Source organism: Capra hircus, chromosome 4 (genome assembly GCF_001704415.2).
Source record: "Capra hircus breed San Clemente chromosome 4, ASM170441v1, whole genome shotgun sequence".
In the NCBI taxonomy this organism is placed as follows: domain Eukaryota; kingdom Metazoa; phylum Chordata; class Mammalia; order Artiodactyla; family Bovidae; genus Capra; species Capra hircus.
The window spans coordinates 87,501,141-87,514,816 of NC_030811.1; the positions used below are offsets into that span (position 1 = coordinate 87,501,141).

Sequence of the window (13,676 nt, forward strand, 5' to 3'; positions counted from 1 at the left end):
CAAATGATTTATGTTTTCTAAGTTTTACTTTCCTAATAATTGAAGGATAAGTATCCAAAGTATCTAAAATGTTATGATGTGTTTGTGAGGATCAAATATGATAAATGATATAAAGTATTTGTCCCAGTACATGGCACATATCAAATTTTCAAAAATATCATTGTCATAATGAGTATTAACATATGTTCTCATGCTACTTATTCATATGTAAAATGAGTTTGTATTTTTAGTCTGAGAAAGAAAATATTAATTAATGTGTTCATTAAACTATTTAATGCCAACTAAAAAAAAAAAAAAAAAAGAAAAGCCTTAAACATCATATAATATTAGGAAATAAAAAATAATTTACAAGAGTTTGTTTTATAAGACTACTAACGACATGCCAAAAGTATGCAAAAACCAATTTAAAGAGGTTCCTGTCACTCAAAATAGGACGCTTTAAGCATAAGAACATAATTTTAATGAATTAAAAGTATTTCAAATAGGTTTAAGTACATAAGTCGATATGTAAATACTGAAAACAATAAATTTACTGGTCCTTTTTTGGAGGATGATGGTGTCAATACCTTAAAACTAATAAACGAAAAGAAAGAAAAAAAAAATAAATAAATAAATAAAATGAACCCATGATCAAGAAAGTTTCATTTTACTACCAGCAAGTACAAGCACAGATTTTATTAAACTTCCACTTAGATTCCATTCATTCATCAGTTAGGAGCAGGTCACATACTCAAAACACGAAACTGACCGGCTTTAGGCCTTCCGTGCTGTAGCTGTCGATCAGAGGAATTTTTTCAATGATATTGATGACGTGGGCTGCTGACACTTTGGCCTTGGCATAGTCAGGAGCAAATGAACTGACCTGTCCCACAGCCATGGCACCAAAGACAACAGCTGAGAACACTCTGCCAACAACAAAGACAAAACGTGTCAAGAGTTACCGACTGCGATGCCAGAGTGACACTTCTACAACCTGAGAGCGCTACCTCAAAGAATCCCAACACATTAGCCAAAAAATAAGACAACCGTTTCCTATAAGTTCATATCAGTGTGGTTAACTGATTGTAAAATGACCCCATGTTTCATCTCTCTCTGGGTTTTTCCCTTCTTATAACGTGACCTTGCAGCCTCTCCATGGAAGAAGTGGAATTTGTCTTCCTACCCTTGGAATCTGGGTTGGCCTAGGGACTTGCTCTGGCCAACAGGATGTGGTGGAAGCGACGGTTTCCAGCTCCAAGCCTATGATTCAGGGGGCCTTGCATGCTCCTGTCACAACCACAAGCCCGGCTGGCTTGCTGGAGGACAAGGCACAGACAGAAGAGTGTTGTGTGGGCCCCAGCCAACCAGCCCATTGCTCACTGCACCCACGCGTGAGCCCAGCTGAGATCTCCTCTGCCTAGCCCAGACAGCAGAACTGCCTGGCTGACCCACTTAAGACTTCAGAGCCAAGAACAAATGTTCACTATTGTGCATTCCTGGGGGCTAGTGGGTGGCTGCCTTGTAGCAGTATCTGTGGCCATCAATAATGGACATAGGCAGTTTTGGGGAACTGGATCAGAGCCTTAGAAAAGCTGTGAGCCATGCAGCAAGGAAGAGAGCTCCTTACACAGCCAGATAGTGTGCTGCTCTCAAGATGCACTGAGTTCTTTTGGGGTTTTTTGGCCATGCTGCAGCTTCTGAGATCTTAGTTCCCCCTAGGGATCGAACTCAGGCCACAGTACTGAAAGCAACTGAGTCCTAACCACTGGACCACCAACGAAGTCCCTACAAGGCCATCCTTAATCTACATCATGAGAATCATAGCAGCTTCAAGTCGGGAAGGACTTCACAGGATGTCGAGTCCAGCTCTCCAAGTTTGTGCCAGGGCACACACCCCAGGCCAGCTCCCATCCTTTGTTTTAGGAAGGAGGAAGTTTGCTAGAGGAAGTCTTTTGTTAAAAAGTTCCTTTTCAAATCAAGGAGAAATGTACGTCCTTTTGCCTAATACTGCCCTTCAAAGAACTGGAATATAAGTTAAAAAGCCCTGTGCATCTTTGGTAACTCCTTTCACTCCCAACATTCCAGCTGCCCTTCTCTGGACACATTGATCAAAATGTCTTTTTAAACAGTGGGCCTAGAACCGATACAACATGGGGATCTTCCCAGGATCATACCATGAGTCCAACAGATCCATTTCTTTGGGCTCTATGCCTGAGCTAACGGAGCCCGCAGCGCTGTTTCTAAACACCTCGGAACAAATCACTCAGATGGTTCATTTGGTCTTCTTATCTAGACCTGTGGGATCTTTTTCAAACAGATAGCTCTTCAGACAGGTCTCCCCTATCCCTCACTCAGAAGACTGCTTTTCCGAATCTAACAATCCAAGAGTCAGTAACTTCCATCAGTTGAATACCTTAACCTCAGAGTAAAGCACTAATTTGGATTCTCTGGTGACTTAGACGGTTAACAGTCTGCCTGCAATGCTTCTGAACCGTGGCATTGGAGAAGACTCTTCAGAGTTCCTTGGGCTGCAAGGAGATCCAACCAGTCCATCCTAAAGGAGATCAGTCCTGGGTGTTAATTGGAGGGACTGATGGTGAAGCTGAAACTCCAATACTTTGGCCATCTGATGCGAAGAGCTGACTCATTGGAAAAGACCTTGATGCTGGGAAAGATTGAGGACAGGAGGAGAAGGGGACGACAGAGGATGAGACGGTTGGATGGCATCAGTGACTTGATGGACATGGGTTTGGGTGAACTCCAGGAGTTGGTCATGGACAGGGAGGCTTGGCGTGCTGCGGTTCATGGGGTCACAAAGAGTTGGAGACGACTGAGCTGAAATGAACTGAGTTCAATCCCTGGCTCTGGAAGACCCCTTGGAGATGGAAATGGCAACCCACTCTAGTATTCTTGCCTGGAAAATCCCATGGACAGAGGAGCCTGGTAGGCTACAGTCCATAGAATCACAAAGAGTCAGACATGACTGAATGACTACACTTTTACTTTCAAAGCAATAATTATCAAATAATTATCTAATCAAGCACCAATACCAGTGATGCCTGATTATAATCTTTTGGTCATAGTTATAAAGAGCACCTGCATATCATCTGTCAGAGAGGTTGGGTGGAAATTTTACAATCTTCTGTTGGGGTCATCCTGAGAAACCTGGAATGCATGCACAGATCGACGTCTAAATAGGATGGGAATGTTATACTGACACATACTTCCAAGTTTCCATGATGCTGGTTTAAATATAAAACTGTCACCACTGAGTATGGTATGCTATCAAAGGGCAGCTCACACATCACCAAATCAAGACACTCAGAAAAATTACACTCACTTTTCACTACCAAACCACATATTTTAGTTTAACTGTATATTCAGTATTTTAGAAGGAAGTCCAGGCCTGTCTTCTGACCCAGGTACAATCTTCTGCATTTCAGAGTGATGAGCCAGATATTCCCATGGAGCTTTCCTTTTTCATTCCTCAATTTCTCCAGCTCTTACCTTCTAATTCCTTTTCTCTTATCAAGCAAAGCAAATGTATCCTAGAATATTCCAGGGCTCTCAGAACTCAGTGCTCCACATCTATTCTTTAGCTGCCCTGTTCAGAATCTTCTCAAAGGAACTAAGTACTTGACTCTGGGTGAGGCTCCTTCCCAAACACCCAGGCCTGCTGGAAACCCCTCGATGAATCACAAACCCCACCTAGACATGGATTTGAGAAGGTCAAATGTGTGAGTCAGTACTGGGGAGAAGGGCAGATACCAATTCTCCAAATGAAATGGGATGCTTTCAGAGTAACACACAGAGACTCAGAGGCAAAATGCCAACTTCTAAATCACCAAAACCTCTTCATGAAGCTTCACAGTAAGGCTTCCTATCCAGGCATGAAGCACATGCTCCTTGGTTTCATTTCTAGAGCCCGACTGTCAATAGGAGCCCCATACTTACAAGAGAACATCCTGAAACTCCATGATGCCTTGGGCCACCAAGTAGGCACCAAACCGGAAACAGCCAGCATAGGAGAAATACATCATTGCCTGAGTGATGGAAAATGTAATTCCAAAGACATGCGCTTTCCTCAAAGAGTTTCTGAAAAGAAGACATTCTCACATTTACTTGACTTTCATTTCTCAGTCCTTAAAACATAATCTTTGATGCATTAGCAGTAGGGGATGGTGGCATAGCAGACAAAGTGGGTTTCATTTCCAAAACATTAAGTTTGGTCCTCATATCTCCACTTTAACGGAGAACTAACCACACCCTGAAGTGTTGAGGTCAAGGTAAAATAAGCCAAGGACAAGAACAGTTTCTTCGGGGTTAAGGCACTCTTATTTGGAACCAGTCTGTTGTTCCATGTCCAGTTCTAACTATTGCTTCCTGACCTGCATATAGGTTTCTCAAGAGGCAGGTCAGTTGGGCTGGTATTCCCATCTCTTTCAGAATTTTCCACAGTTTATTGTGATCCACACAGTCAAAGGTTTCTGCCTAGTCAATAAAGCAGAAATAGATGTTTTTCTGGAACTCTCTTGCTTTTTTGATGATCCAGCAGATGTTGGCAATTTAATCTCTGGTTCCTCTGCCTTTTCTAAAACCAGCTTGAACATCTGGAAGTTCACGGTTCATGTATTGCAACAGACTGGTTCCAAATAGGAAAAGGAGTACATCAAGGCTCTATATTGTCACCCTGCTTATTTAACTTATATGCAGAGTACATCATGAGAAACGCTGGGCTGGAAGAAGCACAAGCTGGAATCAAGATTGCCAGGAGAAATATCAATAACCTCAGATAAGCAGATGACACCACCCTTATGGCAGAGAGTGAAGAGGATCTCAAAAGCCTCTTGATGAAAGTGAAAGAGGAGAATGAAAAAGTTGTCTTAAAGGTCAACATTCAGAAAGTGAAGATCATGGCATCCGGTCCCATCACTTCATGGCAAATAGATGGGGAAACAGTAGAAACAGTGTCAGACTTTATTTTTGGGGGCTCCAAAATCACTGCAGGTGGGGACTGCAGCCATGAAATTAAAAGATGCTTACTCCTTGGAAGAAAAGTTATGACCAACCTAGGTAGCATATTCAAAAGCAGAGACATTACTTTGCCAACAAAGGTCCATCTAGTCAAGGCTATGGTTTTTCAAGTGATCATGTATGGATGCGAGAGTTGGACTGTGAAGAAAGCTGAGTGCCAAAGAATTGATGCTTTTGCACTGTGGTGTTGGAGAAGACTCCCGAGAGTCCCTTGGACTACAAGGAGATCCAACCAGTCCATTCTAAAGGAGATCAGCCCCGGGTGTTCTTTGGAAGGAATGATGCTGAAGCTGAAACTCCAATACTTTGGCCACCTCATGCGAGAGTTGATTCATTGGAAAAGACCCTGATGCTGGGAGGGATTGAGGGCAGGAGGAAAAGGGGAGGACAGAGGATGAGATGGCTGGATGGCATCACCGACTCAATGGACATGAGTTTGAGTGAACTCCAGGAGATGGTGATGGACAGGGATGGACAGCACTCCAAGGATGGCATGCTGTGGTTCATGGGGTAGCAAAGAGTCGGACATGGCTGAGCGACTGAACTGAACTGAATTGAAGGTACTCCTTCCCATTTCCCCCACCCGTGGACATGTAACATATATGTACTCTACACTGAACAGTTGCTCAACACGTGTTGACCCAACACCCATGAGCTGCAGGGACGTGAAGGGCCATGCAGAGGTGCCAGCTATGTTCTTGTCCTTGGGGACCCAGGAGCTGAGCTGGATGACTCATGCAGTGGAAGTTTCCCTTGTAAAACGTTACAGCAAGAGAGGAGGAGGCACTAACCCTCTGGGGCTTTAGGGAAGGCGCCCCCAGGGAGTTAACATGTGTGGTTTTGAGCCACATGGAGCTGGGTGGTATGGGCACAGACTGGTGAGTGGGCCTGTTTCAAGCAGAGCACCTCTGCTTCTGTTTCGAGGACTGGGATTTAAACAATTTTTTTCCTTTAAAAAGGCTCTATTACAAAACCCAAGTCTGCTCCTTTCATCGTATAAGAAACAAGAGAGTCAAAGAGGTCGGGCCTGCTCGTATCCACGTCACTTTTTAGAGCACTCACCGTGAGTTCATTAAAGGACAAAGGGTCTGCACTGGAGACAGGTAAAGAGAACAAGGAAGGGAGGGTGTCCTCAGGAAGCACCCCCTCAAGCCTCACAGACACCCCGAATTTCATGTTCCACAAAGAACTCATTCCCAGCAGAATCATGTAGTAGGGTCATCACGCAAACACAGGGTCAGAGGCATTCTCAGTATCCTCGCTCCCTCCCCTGCCCTCGGTTACTTGTTCTCACTGGATCTGCCTCAGAGATGTCCTTGCCTTAGGTCAGGTCCCGTGATTCCTCTCTTGGAGAATTACAACTGCTTCCCAATTGGTTCCCTTCTAGAAGTCTCTCCACTTACTCCCTACCTTCTGGTCAAAGTAATTTTCCTGAAAACAAACCTGATGATTGAAAACCTCCCCATACTCCCTCCTACTCATCAGTGGCTATTACCTGTATGGTACCTGCAAACTCTGGGCATACATATATTCAAACCTCTCCTCCCGAGTCAAAGAAACAACAGTCCGGAAGTTTTCTATCGCTTCAGTGGCAATCTGTAAGAAAGAACACTCCGTCACTAAAGGTACAAAAGCCAACAGTGGCAATGAGTTGGAATTCCACTAGAGAGATTAATATTACATATTAAATAATATTTATCATGACCTCTGAGTTTCTTTGCTATTGAAAGAGATACTAAGTACATTATTAAATTGAGTTTTAGATCTGGAAAGAACATGAGCTAATTTAAACTCCTCTCTACAGAGAGAGATTCTCAAATGTCAACAGATGAAGGCCGCTACCTAAAGCCACATAGCTTTACAGGAGGGAAAGTAACCTGAGAATTCAGTATTTTACCTCTATTGAAGTGCTCTTTCTTTTATGATGGTCACATAATTTTCAGTTCATAATTATTATATATAAATTATAATATCATTATAATTGCTATTATTAAAACTATATAATGTTTGTATTTTTCTCTGCATAATTGTCATTTGAGACAACTACAGAATATTTGTTAAATACTGAAAAGGTAAAGAAGGTAATAAAAAGTTACATATTGGTGTATTTTACATAATACCTTACATGCTGTTATTTTCTAAAAACATACCTGTTTAATAAAATTGAACTGAAGTTCTATGTTTGGCTTTACAGTCTTATTTTTTACTTTAACAAATATCAAGAGCCTTTTCTAAGGTTATTAAATATATATATTAACAATGAGTTGTTTAAAGGGCCACTGAACAAAGCTTTTACTGAACAAAGTTTTCCATTCTTATTAAAAAGACTGCTGTGAAAACATCCTTGTACATTTATGTCCCAATTAAATTATTCTCTTAGACATTCTTAAAAGTGAGTTAACAAAATCAAAGAAAATAATTTTTAAGGAGTATAGCACATATTAACAATTTGTTTTCCAGAAAGTTTCTATCATTTGATTATGCTTTAGTTGAAAGTTAACTTCCAACAAGGCTATCTCATTAGGACGAATACATCATTTACCACCTTTTAGAGTCGGGGTAAAAAGGCTATAGAAAATACAGAAAACACCAGTGTACAATACAAAATGATATTTCAGCCTGCTTCAGTGTGGGACCTTAAAACATCTGTCTTGTTCTCATCTATAAAATGAGGGTAGACAAGAGGGTCTCTGGAGTCCCTTTTAACTCTAATTTTAAGACAAATAATTTTTAGATTGTAAGTCTAAATTATAAATCACTAAGAGAAATTACCCATATTAAGATGTACTTCCTTTCTCTGGCCTCTTCCCTGGTCAGAACTGACTCTAATACAGACAAATTCAATTATATGAGAGTGATTTATGGCAAAAAAAAATCACAAATCCAAAATCTCACTGATTACTGAACCCTATACCAATACCTACCTTCAAAGATAATAGTGAATATTTGACAGGATGTTTCTGGTTTTAAAGACTAATACAAAAGGCTACTAGAAGAAAGAAATTAATACCATATTCTTAAAAACAAAAAAAAAGTATTTTAAAAATAAAGTTAAAAATATTATATTCTGACCCAGCAGGCCAACAAGACTGAACTAAGTTTACCATAAGCTACTAACAAATACAGGGAAATGTCCAGATTCAATTTATGTTAAAATATTTTATGCAATTCTTTACATATTATAAAAATTATACTTATTTTAGAAAACAGTAACAGTGCAGAAAGCAAAAAGTTAGAGGAAAAAAACCCACCTCCAATCAAACCCTCAGAGATAATCATTGGTAGAAATATTTTCATTTATGAGGCTTCAAACAAAGAAAAGAGGCTTACTTTGCAATAGTTAAGAAAATTCAGCAAACTTTAAAACTGTCTGCTGAAGAAAACCAGACTTTACTGTGAATTCCAATGTAATGATTTTAAGAAATACTTATTTTCTGGGCACATTTTTTCTAACGCCAGTGCGTATTGTTTGGTTTGTATCGTCATCACTTTATAGAGTGCGTGGACAGCCCAATAAAAGTGAGAGTTCATGAGTTACACACCTTCAATAATGAGTAAAAAATATAATCACTGCACAATCATCTTCATCTTGTCACACAAGAAGAAATTAGGAAAAGGCTTAATTAGTATTCTGCATCCTCACAGCTTCATTTGCTCCAGATTTTACATAGAGACTCAGTAACCACTGTGAGGAGAGAGAAGTTGTAATTCAAGAGGAGGAAATATCGATAGCACTGGGTTTCCCTCAGAAACCATCATGTACTAAATAATTTTTAGGAATGCAAAAAATATGCATACATTTCCTGAAAAACCTCACACTTCTCTTTCTACCCTTGTAGCAACTCAAGCGTGATTATGGCTTTTATTTCTAAAAAAGAAAAAGCACTGATTCTATAAAAATGTTCATTTGTGAATAATGTGACAGAAATCAATGGGGCAGAGATCACGAGCAGTGTAGAGGTTTTAAGAGCCGGCTCTGAGATCACACAGTCCTGCTCTGCAATCCTGGACCTGCTCCGTCCTTCTAAGGGAAACAACAGATATGCTACTGGTCCCCACCTAGGTAGGGAAGACGGTCATTAATCAATAAACAAGTGGGAAAGAAACAGCAAGTGCAGAAAAGTGTTAGGAATGAACTCGAATGTCAGGAGAGACCTCTCAGAAGAGCTATGAAGACCAGAGGGAACCAGCTTGGAGTTTTGTAGGAACTGAAAGGAGGCCCATGGGGCAAGGGCAGGGTGGATGAGGGAGACAGCAGCGCAAGACAGGGTCAGAGCAGTCATCATGGGCTGGCTCACGCAGAGTTTCATAATCCAGGGTTGATTTTATTGCCAGTGTGATCAGAAGTCACAAGAGGGGTGGAGGTTCAGTTCAGTTCAGTTGCTCAGTCGTGTCCAACTCTTTGAGACCCGATGAACCGCATGCAGCACACCAGGCCTCCCTGTCCATCACCAACTGCTGAAGTTCACCCAAACCCACGTCCACTGGGTGATGCCATCCAGCCATCTCATCCTCTGTCGTCCCCTTCTCCTCCTGCCCTCAATCTTTCCCAGCATCAGGGTCTTTTCAAATGAGTCAGCTCTCAGCATCAGGTGGCCAAATTATTGGAGTTTGAACTTCAGCATTAGTCCTTCCAATGAATGTTCAGGACTGATTTCCTTTAGGATGGACTGGCTGGATCTCCTTGCAGCCCAGGGGACTCTCAAGAGTTTTCTCCAACACCATTGTTCAAAAGCATCACTTCTTCGGTGCTCAGCTTTCATTATAGTCCAACTCACATTCATACATGACTACTGGAAAAACCATAGCCTTGACTAGACGGACCTTAGTCGGCAAAGTAATGTCTCTGCCTTTCAATATGCTGTCTAGATTGGTCATAACTTTCCTTCCAAGGAGTAAGCGTCTTCTAATTTCACAGCTGCAGTCACCATCTGCAGTGATTTTGGAGCATAGAAAAATAAAGTCAGTCACTGTTTCCACTGTTTCCCCATCTATTTCCATGAAATGATGGGACTGGACGCTATGATCTTAGTTTTCTGAATGTTGAGCTTTAAGCCAAACTTTCACTCTCCTCTTTCACTTTCATCAAGGGACTCTTTAGTTCCTCTTCACTTTCTGCCATAAGGGTGGTGGCATCTGCACATCTGAGGTTATTGATATTTCTCCAGGCAATCTTGATTCCCCCTTGTGCTTCTTCCAGTCCAGCATTTCTCATGATGTACTCTGCATATAAATTAAATAAGCAGGGTGACAATATACAGCCTTGACATACTCCTTTTCCTATTTGGAACCAGTCTGTTTTTCCATGTCCAGTTCTAACTGTTGCTTCCTGACCTGAATAAAGGTTTTTCAAGAGGCAGGTCAGGTGGTCTGGTATTCCCATCTCTTTCAGAATTTTCCACAGTTTATTGTGATCCACACAGTCAAAGGCTTTGGCCTAGTCAATAAAGCAGAAATAGATGTTTTTCTGGAACTCTCTTGCTTTTTCCATGATCCAGCGGATGTTGGCAATTTGATCTCTGGTTCCTCTGCCTTTTCTAAAACCAGCTTGAACATCTGGAAGTTCATGGTTCATGTATTGCTGAAGCCTGGCTTGGAGAATTTTGAGCATTATTTTGCTAGCGTGTGAGATGGGTGCAATTGTGTGATAGTTTGAGCATTCTATGGCACTGCCTTTCTTTGGGTTTGGAATGAAAACTGACCTTTTCTAGTTCTGTGGCCACTGCTGAGTTTTCCACATTTGCTGGCATATTGAGTGCAGCACTTTCACAACATCATCTTTCAGGATTTGAAATAGCTCCACTGGAATTCCATCACCTCCACTAGCTTTGTTCGTAGTGATGCTTGCTAAGGCCCACTTGACTTCGCATTCCAGGATGTCTGGCTCTAGGTGAGTGATCACACCATTGTGATTATCTTGGTAGTGAAGATCTTTTTTGTACAGTTCTTCTGTGTATTCTTGCCACCTCTTCTTAAACTTAAGCTTCTGTTAGGTCCTTTATTGAGCCCATTTCTGTCCTTTTTTGAGCCCATCTTTGCAGGAAATGTTCCCTTAGTATCTAATTTTCTTGAAGAGATCTCCAGTTTTTCCCATTCTATTGTTTTCCTCTATTTTTCACTGATCGTGGTGGAAGGCTTTCTTATCTCTCCTTGCTATTCTTTGGAACTCTGCATTCGAATGGGTATATCTTTCCTTTTCTCCTTTGCTTTTCGCTTCCCTACTTTTCACAGCTATTTGTAAGGCCTCCTCAGACAGCTGTTTTGCCTTTTTGCATTTCTTTTTTGGGGGATTGTCTTTATTCCTGGCTCATTACAATGTCACGAACCTCCATCCATAGTTCATCAGGCACTCTGTCTATCAGATCTAGTCCCTTAAATTTATTTCTCACTTCCACTGTATAGTCAGTCATAATGGATTTGATTTAGGTCATAACTGAATGGTCTATTGTTTTTCTCCACTTTCTTCAATTTAACTCTGAATTTGGTAATAAGGAGTTCATGAACTGAGCCACAGTCAGCTCCTGGTCTTCCTTTTGCTGACTGTATATAGCTTCTCCATCTTTGGCTGCAAAGAACATAATCAATCTGATTTTGGTGTTGACCATCTGGTGATGTCCATGTGTAGAGTCTTCTCTTGTGGTTCTGGTAGAGGGTGTTTGGTATGACCAGTACATTTTCTTGGCAAAACTCTATTAGTCTTTGCCCTGCTTCATTCCGCATTCCAACACCAAATTTGCCTGTTACTCCAGGTGTTTCCTGACTTCCTCCTTTTGCATTCCAGTCCCCTATAATGAAAAGGACATTTTCTGGGGGTGTAAGTTCTAGAACGTCTTGTAGGTCTTCATAGAACCATTCAACTTCAGCTTCTTCAGCGTTACTGGTCAGGGCATAGACTTGGATTACGGTGATATTAAATGGTTTGCCTTGGAAACAAACAGAGATCATTCTGTCGTTTTTGAGATTGCATCCAAGTACTGTATTTCAGACTCTTTCGTTGGCCATGATGGCTACTCCATTTCTTCTGAGGGATTCCTGCCCACAGTAGTAGACATAATGGTCATCTGAGTGAAATTCTCCCATTCCAGTCCATTTTAGTTCACTGATTCCTAGAATGTCGATGTTCACTCTTGTCATCTCCTGTTTGACCACTTCCAGTTTGCCTTGATTCATGGACCTAATATTCTAGGTTCTTATGCGATATTGCTCTTTACAGCATCGAACTTTGCTTCTATCACCAGTCCCATTCACAACTGGGTATTGTTTTTGCTTTGGCTCCATTCCTTCATTCTTTCTGGAGTTATTTCTCTACTGATCTCCACTAGCATATTTGGCACCTACCAACTTGGGGAGTTCCTCTTTCAGTGTCCTATCTTTTTGCCTTTTCATGCTGTTCATGGGGTTCTCAAGGCAAGAATACTGAAGTGGTTTGCCATTCCCTTCTCCAGTGGACCACATTCTGTCAGATTTTATTGCCAGTGTGATCAGAAGTCACTGGAGGGGTGGTGGTTAGCAAGACCTTATTTGTGTTATAAGAGATGACTGTGGCCTCTGTTAGACAAATATAAAACGTGGACAAAGGGACCAATTAGGCTGCTGCTATGTGACTTTTGTCAAGTTACCTAACTCCTCTGAACCCTGAGTTTTATGATCTAACAGGGTAATTCAAAAGGGTTATTGAGAGTATCAAGTGAGAACATGTAGCATTCTTAGCATGATGCCTGGTATATAATAAACAATCAATAAATGGAAGCCTGAGACTGATGATCAGATGGGAGCTGACTTTTACTATTTCATAGACTGGTTGCTGCAGCAATCACTTCCCCTACCTGCTCTTATGTCTCTCATGAACCACCACTGATTTAGAGCATTTACCTCACTCCCGACCTTTATCCAGAAAACCTGCTAAACTCAAACATCTCTGTTTCCATCTGTACCCCTTCACCTGCCTGACTTCCAACAAATTACCAGAGTCTTAAAGCTAACGCAACACTTCGACGGAAAACCTGTGGCTTGCAATGAATCAGCTTTCGACTGGTCTTCTTCCTACAAACAACCTGAACCTCCTCTCTGGGGCACTTTGAACACCTCCGTAAAGGATGACACCAGAAACAGTAATGCACTTTCTTCGTGTGCACGCTTTTCCATCTTCTCATTAGACGAATCAACACCACAGGGGAAAATCCCACAAAGGACAGGGTTAAATGGAGTGACTGGTCACAGGACGGACTCCCTGCCAGGGGCCAGCGTCACCTGGGCCTGACCACAGCCAATGTCCGAGGGCCAGCACCATGCTGCTGGACTTCAGGACCAAAGGGAAACCTCACATGAGGACTTTCTCCCCCAGACAATCACTGAGAAGCACTAAAGCTGATCCAAAGAAGTTTCCTGAAGGAATCCCAAGGACATAGGTTACAGAAAGTCAGAGGAGAGAGCAGGGAGGCAACGGAAAAAGCGTGAGTGCTGATAACCAACCAAAGGACCCCTTTCATCATCCTTATTGGTGAAGTGCCTGGTCCAGAGACAAAGGACCCAAGGCCACTGGATCTGCCCGGGTCACTGCCTTGACTCTTAGGGACCTTGGAGGGTCCACAGGTAGATGTCACCCTATCCTGGACGGTAGGCCTAGTTCTGAGGGAGCTCGGCTCTGACTGCTCATTTCTGCA

General features: G+C 41.8%; 1 protein-coding gene across 2 annotated transcripts in view; it reads right to left on the reverse strand.

Annotated features, from left to right (window-relative positions):
• The window catches only part of ABCB1 (ATP binding cassette subfamily B member 1), a 102,731-nt gene that overhangs the window by 12,944 nt on the left and 76,111 nt on the right, over positions 1-13,676 (reverse strand). For both annotated transcript variants that reach the window (XM_018047299.1, XM_018047300.1), the window contains 3 exons: positions 6,509-6,609; positions 3,934-4,074; positions 749-905 (listed from right to left, as the gene is read on the reverse strand). In XM_018047299.1, the coding sequence (XP_017902788.1) occupies positions 749-905; positions 3,934-4,074; positions 6,509-6,609 (399 nt within the window). The remainder of the gene's footprint in view (positions 1-748; positions 906-3,933; positions 4,075-6,508; positions 6,610-13,676) is intronic.